Source organism: Triticum aestivum, chromosome 6A, assembly GCF_018294505.1.
Source record: "Triticum aestivum cultivar Chinese Spring chromosome 6A, IWGSC CS RefSeq v2.1, whole genome shotgun sequence".
Classification (NCBI taxonomy): Eukaryota; Viridiplantae; Streptophyta; class Magnoliopsida; order Poales; family Poaceae; genus Triticum; species Triticum aestivum.
This window is the reverse complement of record NC_057809.1, coordinates 160306085-160315386: the sequence shown is the minus strand read 5'-3', so window position 1 is coordinate 160315386 and position 9302 is coordinate 160306085. Positions and strand designations below refer to the sequence as shown.

Sequence of the window (9302 nt, the reverse complement as noted above, 5' to 3'; positions counted from 1 at the left end):
CCAATCGTCAATTTGAATTGAAATAATTGTTATGTACTCATCTATTTTGTTATTGAGTTGAGATAAATATTTGTTTGGTCAAATGTGGCATCGATGAATGTGAAATTGTGAATAACTTGTGTATTATTTGATCTACCCGTTGAATACCCAATGTGTATGGGTATGGGTAAAGTTCCATACCTGTGAGTATGAATATGGGTAGAATTTTGTACCCATTAACTACATAGGTATGGGTATAGTATTGCTCTATCCGCACCATACCATACACATTGCCATCCTTAGATAAAACTACACTATGGCTCTCAGTTGTGCTGACCTAAGTACTTTCCACACTTCGGTCAATTTTGATGGGCAATGAAGGTTGGCAAGAGCTCTTCAGTGAGACCGGAGGGCCAACTCGGTGAGACCGAAAGCTTAGACTTTAGAACAACGACTATATCAATTTGACTCGGTGACTCCGGTGTATATGGTTCCGGTGAGTCCGAGTAGAACTTTGCATAGATTCCTACCTTCTTCTTGGAGATGTGATGTTAGGATTTCTTATCGTATCAAGATTTAGCCTCAGGTGCTTCGATGCGTCTTCTTAGGGACACATGCACGAAGATTTCCCGGTTGTCATCAACAAGGTAAGTTGGCTCTGGTAAGGGAGCGATGACAGTGGTACGTCGACGGCTCGTTCTGGCGGTGACAGTGGTTGTACGGTGGTCTCGGAATTTTGATGTAATTTTTATTATGTTTTAGATGCTTTCTACTTTCATTTGTCCCACATACAAATATGTAATCTCACCCTATGAATGTACACACGCACATATAACCACTATTTGTGCTATTTACTCGACTATTTGTATTTGAACACCTACTTACTCGACCCTCTTATCTTTTTTTTTTGAAAGTTACTCGACCCTCTTATCAACCACCGCACGAAAACAAGTCAAAAAAAAAGTTTACAAAACGACGACAAGGTCCGGCACGGTTATCCAGTTCATAAGCTCGACCTAAGCGAAACGACGAACTGGCAGCGTAGTTGGAGGTGGGAGTTGACAAGTGAGGAGCAGAATTAAGAATTTGGAGGGGAGGGTTGCCGAGCAGCCCCAGCGTCACCGCCGACGCCTCGACCCCGCGCGCCCCCGCTCCTGCTCGCCGAGCCCTCCCTCTCCGGATCTCCGGCATGTACGGCGGCGGTAAGACCCGCCCGTGCCCCTGGTAAACCCTAAACCCCGGAGATCTCCCGCCCTGACCGCTTACTTTCGCTTTGGTCTCTCACCCGCAGACGAGGTCTCGGCGATCGTCATCGACGTGGGCTCCTACAGCTGCAAGGCGGGCTACGCTGGCGACGACACCCCCAAATGCGTCTTCCCCTCGGTGAGCTTCTGCTTCTGCTGGGTCAGATTTTCTGTTTCTTCCGAGTGTCTCGTTGTGACCCGGCTGTTTTAGTTCGTTCGTTGACCTGGGAGTGCTTCAAAATTTCCAAGTTTTCGAGCTATTTTAAGTCAAACGGCTTCGGATTCTGGTTCAAACATGGGGGCGCTAGCGTATCAGTTCATGATATATTGGCCAAACCATAAACTTTGTAACAGGCGCGCCCTACTCTGCAAATAATAGCTACATTAGTACTAGGTTGGACTCAGGCATTGAATCTATGGACTGCGATAAGATGCACATACCTGTCGATTCCAGCGCAGCGTGTGCAATCTTTTTAATCTGTTGACAAGAAAGTTAGTTAATGATTCAGGCCTGTCTAATGGCCCATCTTTTCCAGTGTTATCTAGTGTGAGCCTTTCTTACATGCACCGCGAGTCAAATGCAAAAACTGAATTTCAAGTGTTGAAAGTTTCTGCATTGTGAACTTGAGCTATTAGTTCTGGAGGTTAACTGTCAGATCTCATGGGAACTTGGGAAATGGCACTGTTGTGTTTGAAATGTGAAGTTCAGTTTATATACAAGTTGTTGAGTTGGAGAATATTTCTGTCTCCCGTAGACTCTACAGTTAATGTTTTATTTTTGTTGTGTGAAGATTTACCCTCTGCAGTTAGTGGGGTTATTGGGCTAATTTTGCAGAGTGGCAGTAAATTGCTACTTCCACTCTGTTACTGATGAAATAAGCAAACTACTCATGTGATAAGATTCAGAGAAAATGAGAAGTACTGTGTAAGTTAGCACTAAGAAAATGGTTTGAATTTGGCCACTTTTGTTTGGGTTTAGCACGTTTTCTTCTCCTTTGCCTGAACAGTGCTTGGATATTATGTTATTTTGTTGGTTCAAGGGTATGTGAGCTACCCAATCGGGACATTTTGGCCAGTACAACTTATTGCACTCAGTATCTGGTTTTGATATGTCAAGGTTGTTGGTTCAATTGAACAAACGGGAGATACTGATGAAGCTAAGCCAGAAAAGGAGGCCGACTCTGGATCAGATCCTAAGAATGGATCCAAGCCTATGGATGTGGACAAAGCCAAGACAAAGCGCAAATTTTATCTAGGCCAAGAATTAGAATTCAGGAGGGAGCATATGGAGGTTGGTGACTGCACATTCTGAGGGTGATTTGTTGCTCATGTATTTTATTAACTTCTCTTCCCCTCCCCACTAAACAGGTGATCTCACCGCTGAAAGATGGAACAATTATTGATTGGGAAGTTGTTGACAACATATGGAACCATGCTTTTAGGTAAAATTTGTTTACCTGCTTGATGCAGCTCTGAGCAATTTCTCCTCTTTAACATGGTTCATCGATAATCAGCAATGGCACCATTTGGATTATAATTAAGTTACTAGTTTAAGCTTAACAAGTTAGCATTCTGTGTTTATTTGCTATCGAGTGTACTGATTGTGAAATCTTTAGTTAGTTTGTAAGTATACAAGACATGATTCGTTGTTTACCCGCTTGTTTTATTTAATTTGTTGGGATGTTTAGACTTCTGTAACAGCTAAGGTTGATTAAGTACAGGCCTTTGCTCGTTATGATGCTATGTTATTTGTTGGAGTTGCTATTGCTTTGTTCCATTGTATTGTCACACTCACTTATTCTGTATTTCAGACGGCGGCTATTGATCAATCCTGAAGAGCATCCTATGCTGATAGCAGAACCATCTACAAACAGTGGACAGCAAAGAGAGAAGTATGTGTATATGTTCTGTGTTTAAAATATTTATATCGCTAACCCATATGAGTGCCTTCAAGCCTGACTCTTATTTTCCATGTTCCATAGAGCAGCCGAACTTATGTTTGAGAAGTACAAAGTGCCAGCGCTGTTCCTAGCAAAAAATGCAGTATGTCTCTCTCAGAAGCAATCCTTGATGCAATTGGTTTGTTATTTTTAATTGTTGATTGGGTTGTCAGGTTCTCACATCTTTTGCATCTGGACGTGCTACATCTCTGGTGGTTGACTGGTCAGCATTTTCTTGATGGTGTTTTATCTCTGCAACCTGCTATTTTCCTTGTAGATAAATGAAGGTCCCTTTTTGCCACGTTAGCACGATTAGTTTTTGAACAAGTGCACTGTGTTGTGGTGCCTTCTTGGTTCTCAGTCTCCTACTTTATATCTGAAGTATATTGTTCTTCACCAATATATGCTGCACATAGCATACAGATATTGTGGAGCAATTCATCCGCGACAAGAAAATACTCATGACGAAGTTGGTTTAACTGTTAATGCTAAAATTTCCATTTTCTCTGTGCTTGATGTGAGCACCTTAACCCGGTTTCTTGCTTAGATGACCTCGAATTCTTAAGCATTTTATAAGCTGTGTCATTGGATTTTAACAAGCTGGTGTTGAACATCGACGGACGATTTATTTCATCTTCATTTCAATGCTTTGGGTCTTTGTCATGAGAGAAATTGCTGTATTATGACCGAGTGATCATTTTTGGTGCAGTGGTGGCGGGTCTACTGTGGTTTCTGCTGTGCATGATGGTTATGTGTTGCAAAAGGTATGTTATGATATTAATGTACTGATTTTCAAAGGGAGGTGTACACTACACTACTTGCCTGTATCTAATAGTGACCTGCCCCTTTTTGCGTTGTACATTTCATTTGAAAGTGTGATTAATCCAACCTTCTCTTTAAAATTTGATAAAATAAGATGTCAAGTTGTATCATATGGACCCTGGCATACGTAACACTGACACCACTTTTGGCTTGTCTCTTCTGAAGCCTTTTTTTCTATTGTTTTGTTCACTAACTTGTTTTCACGTGGCAGTCTGCGGCAACTTCTCCAATTGGTGGCGAATTTTTAACTGACTGTATGATGAAAAGCTTGGAGAGCAAAGGCGTTGTTGTAAGCATTTCTCTTTGTTAAGATAGCATACTAGCCCTTGCTGTATTTTCATATCCTGTTTGTTCACTTCTCAGATTAGGCCCAAGTATTCATTTAAGAAGAAGGAAGTGAGACCTGGAGATTATAAGGTGTAATTTCTTTAACATTACGTTTGATATCAAAAAAAATATTCTTGTTTGCTTGTGATTCCTTTGGACCAAGAGATAACTCTTTATACCATTCGATGTGCCCCTTTGTTGAAACGCCTTGTACCATTGGATGTGAGCTGGGCCGTTGGTATATTTGAAACCAACACACCAGCAAACAGAAGACGGGCAACGTATACAATATATTTATCTGACCATGGAAAAACGTCACGGGCTGGTGCATCTCTAGGGGATCCATGTCTAAGACTAGTCACAATGGGGAGTAACTTAGACTAGTAACATCACATTTTACTAGGCTATGTTACTACCTCCACAGTGGGTAGTAACATATGTGTGGTGTCATGTCATGATTCATTTATTAGCCTATAGACTCATATTGTCTTGGTATGTGTGATGTTACAGTAACTAGCTAAGTTACCACCATCACTTCTCTCATCATTAAATATGTGCCACATAAGCACAATTATCTTGAAAAATGTGATGTTACTAGTGATGTTACTCCCACTGTGGCCAGTCTAACAAAAAAGGTGAGAGAGCCTGCAAGGTGGTCTCTCTACCTTCCCCTTGCTGAGTTCTTTTCTGGCACCCAATTAAGTTTTACCACATGGCATAGGTCTGTAGATAGACACTGAATACCATTTTGACATTTCCAATATCATAAAGTAACACCATCCTGTTCATATCAATATTCGTAGATACACGAGCACTAGGTGGTTCTCTGACTAATATCTAGCCGGCCCTTCAAAATTTATTTAGTATCTTTCTTCCTATTTATGTGGTCTACCTAAGGTTCTGAATTTGTTGTGTTAATTAATTAATCATGGTTAATTGGTTACATTCGAAATTAATTAGCATTATGCTATTTCTCTTTCTAACCACGCAATTACAAGTACCTTTATTGTTATTCCCAAAAGGAGGGTCAAAATGGGTAGAATCGATATCAGTTCATAGACTTCTTTTAATAATTCCGATTTCGAAAAAGAATTGATAGTTTCTACCTCTACCCTATCTATTATCATTTCAACGATCGACTTCCCCCATAATAATATCTATACTACCTAATATTGTCATGATATCAGCCGATTTCATTTTTTTAACTAACGGAGGAAGAATTTGCAAATTAATAAAACAGGCTGGACAAATTCTCCATCTCCAGGGGTATGCTTATACAGATGAAAACCTTAAGGATCACACTAGACGGATATAAGGGAAACTATGCAGTGTTTATTCTGTGAACCCATGTTTGTCTTTTTCAGGTTGTAGATCTTGATTTTCCAAACACGACGGATAGTTACAGGTTATACTGCATGGTATGTTCATTTGCAAATCTGTAATTCTTGTTTTGCTTTGTTGAATTTTGTCTGTATGCCTTTAATGGTTATGCTTACTCCGTATCACAGAGAGCCATCGCTAGCGACATCAAAGAGTCAGTTTGCAGAGTTCCAGATACCCCCTTTGATGGTATAACATTTAAAAAATACATTATTTCTGTGATTGTTTAGCTTTGCTATATTAATGCAGCTCGGATGATACTGTATCCACTATACTGACCTGCACAATCGGAGGAATATGCCAACTCAGTTGATCATTCATGAATCTTATATATGCATACAACCATAATATAGTTGGCTGCTTTTTATGCATATTGTCTGCCTGTCACCATTATTTTCATTCATTTGACTGATTTGACACGTCTGTTTGTGTGCTTTAAGCATTACCTTGCTTTGTGTTCCTCTTTTAGGTTCTGCTATTTACTTTCCCTGCTTTATTTTCATGCAGAAGTGGCATATGCAAATGTCCCTACAACTTCATATGAGCTTCCAGATGGGCAGTAAGTTATCAATATTATGTAGACACATACTTGTTTACAGCTAGATAGTTCTATTTTATTACCAAGTAGATTAAGAATATGGGTTAGTAGCTACTTTTCTGGATTGTATCCGATGCATCGTGCGCTCTTACTCCATTGTTCATGCCTCTTCACTTCAGTACACCCTACAAATGGACATGGCGAATTTCGTTGTTTACAAATTGACATAAAACCAGTATATCATAGCATTCAAAAATTGCAGTTTGGTAACGGGTAACCACAAAGTTTCAACTCAAATTCCGATGAAAAGCCACAGTTTACTTGGATCTGCTCATGTGCCGCATTTTAGTGGAGCTTCGAGTTGTAATTTAACTAATTTTGCAGCCTGGTAGACCATATCATGATTCAGCTACTACATTGATTGTATACTTATTTCATGTCCATTAAAAAAGTAGACATGTCATTTCGATTTTGGATGCACAATGCACCTAAAAGGTGCTGGGGTTCTGATCTCCACTTTCTCTATTTCTGTTGCTGTAATTTTCTGGTAAATATGTTGTTCGTACTGTTTAAGACCTTATAACTTATTTATGTTATATCTGAGCAGAACTATTGAAGTTGGTGCAGATAGATTCAAGATTCCTGACATTTTGTTCAACCCATATCTTTCTCAGGTGAGCGAGAAAAGTATAATTTCCCGTGTGCATGTATGTTAATTGGTCAGGATTTGTGCTAGTGGTAGATCACACTATCCAGGAGCCGAACAAGTTCATTGCTTTCTTCTTCATTAGATGCTATTAATATTCAAAAAAAATCTTTTGGACCTAGCTGACTTGTCTTCCTCTCTCACGAATTAACTTTTGATCAACAGACTATTCCTGGCATCGATGGATTTGGAGATTCCACTTCAATTCGTGGATTTCCACGAATGGTGAGTTAAGTTATGGGTCACTATACAGTTGTGCAGCTTGGACAATTCTTTATGTTAATGAATGCCGCCACCATTGCCTTTCATCAGGTCCTTGACAGTGTAAATAGGTGTGATGTTGACATTCGCAAGGAATTACTCAGCAACATCTTGGTAAAGACATTATCAAGTGCTGCATTCTGCTACTCTCTAAATGTTCCCATGCACAAGCTTAGTGAATGAATCTCGTATAACATTACAACATAATCTTTAATTCTCCTGTTATGTTTTGTTAATACTTAATACAACTCTAACATCTGCAAACTTGTATTCTGGATAGCTTTCTGGCGGCTCGTCATCAATCCTGCAGATAAAAGAGCGCCTAGAAAAAGAAGTACTGGAGGTAAAAGAACTGAACAAGATAGGATAAGTCACTTATGCTTTATATTTTCACCGTTTCCACATATATTTCATTTTAGAATATGAGGATTCATCAACCACTAGCATACACAAAAGCATTTAGACTTCTCACATAGAAATGATAGCAGGTTTGTCATGAAAATTTTTCTACATTATTTTTCTTCATATAATGACATCAATTTTGCTATAGAGGTAGTGCCATTATAGTTAGGCATGTATTTTTTTTCTTTCTTTGAAGCTTTGCTTTTATTAATCAATTCAATAACTTATTTGCTTTTACGAACTCAATTCATGCTTTAGACAAGCTTTCCACCTTATTTCTGCAAACTTCGTCGGAAATAGAAGATTAAAATGGATCTTGTTGATTATTTTGTTAGTGACTACTGACTACAGTGATTACAATGGTTACTTAGTCTTGATGACTATTAATAATGGTTCCTTAGTCTTTGATTTTGCTGGTTAGTGAACAGTGATTACAATGTTGTGACTAAAGTCTAAAGCTGCTTTATTATGTTCCCTGAATCTCTGCAGGGTTATTCTTATTTTTTAACTCAATGATTGCAGGAGTCCCCTCAAAATGCTCGCGTAAAGGTTTTGGCAAGTGGAAGTTCAATGGAGAGGCGTTTCAGGTTAGACGCTATATTTGCTTGTCATTGTATGCAGTGGCTATATTCAATGGATCCCGTTAGAAGCAGAGCAGTTTGAATGATCGCGTATGTCATTGTGTTGCCACTAGAAAGTAAAACTGTATTTTGCTGTATTAATTAATCCGAGTAGCTTTAACACATATTGTCGTGGCCCTGAAATTGGCTGAAAACATGCTTATCATCATGCCAGTAAAACTTATCAGGGCCATAGGGTGTGAATGGGTCTGAGGGAGACTGATTCTGTCTGTTCGAGATTCATCTTTTAGATAGACGTTCATTGACAAGGCTGAATATATATCTGTAATTTGAGTGCAGTGTTTGGATTGGAGGGAGCATTCTTGCATCTCTCGGGTCGTTCCAGCAAATGTGGTTCTCCAAAGCAGAGTAAGTTTGGGTTGATATTCTAGGGTCTGTTTGCCCTGCCCGTCACTGACACCTAACAACATTTTCTTGTATGCATCTCGCAAACAGGTACGAGGAGCATGGCGTTTCCTATATCCAGAGGAAATGCCCATGAAATGGTTCAACATGCTGCCTGAGCAGAGCTTTGTGCTGCCGAAAGATGTAGTATGTGGGCAACAGTTAGATGCACCTTGTTATCTGGGGATGTTTATTCTTGTGATGACTAAATTAGTTTTGAGGCGTGCGCAGCGCAAGTTGAGAACAAGCTCAGCTGATACTTTGCCATTGATGGTAGATAGTAGCAGTTCATGTGCTGATTTTTTTCGTCCGCGATGCACCGAGTACTGTATTATGCAACTAGTTACTCTCATGTACTATCCGGGGGTGGAGTCTTTAGCCATCTTTTTTTTTGGACAAACAAAGTCTTTAGCCATCTTGTTACGCAGCTGTAACTGATGTACTGCATCTACGTTAGTCACGTGAAAACGGTTGTTGAACTTACACGGTTATAGGTGGCAGGTGTCGATTTTCCGGCGTTTGTGGCGCTGGGAGCGTGATGTACATGCGCCCTGAGCAAATTATTAAAGAATGAGAAAGTAGAAAGAAAAGAGAATTACGATCGGGACAATAGTGAGCTGAGGCAATGTCCAACTTCTTTTTTTGAGACAACGGGAATGTCCAAGTTGGATCACCAAA

At 39.7% G+C, this 9302-nt stretch overlaps 1 protein-coding gene across 1 annotated transcript; it reads left to right on the top strand.

Annotated features, from left to right (window-relative positions):
- The first annotated feature begins 927 nt into the window (after positions 1-927).
- LOC123132616 (actin-related protein 4) lies at positions 928-8976 on the top strand. The gene is made up of 20 exons (XM_044552455.1): positions 928-1181; positions 1271-1362; positions 2341-2514; positions 2592-2665; positions 3035-3115; positions 3206-3266; positions 3337-3386; positions 3873-3927; positions 4197-4274; positions 4349-4402; positions 5677-5730; positions 5821-5881; positions 6200-6251; positions 6838-6904; positions 7102-7161; positions 7249-7311; positions 7478-7540; positions 8122-8186; positions 8520-8588; positions 8676-8976. The coding sequence occupies exons 1-20, from the start codon at positions 1169-1171 to the stop codon at positions 8719-8721; spliced, it is 1332 nt and encodes a 443-aa protein (XP_044408390.1). The 5' UTR covers positions 928-1168; the 3' UTR covers positions 8722-8976.
- Positions 8977-9302: the final 326 nt, after the last annotated feature.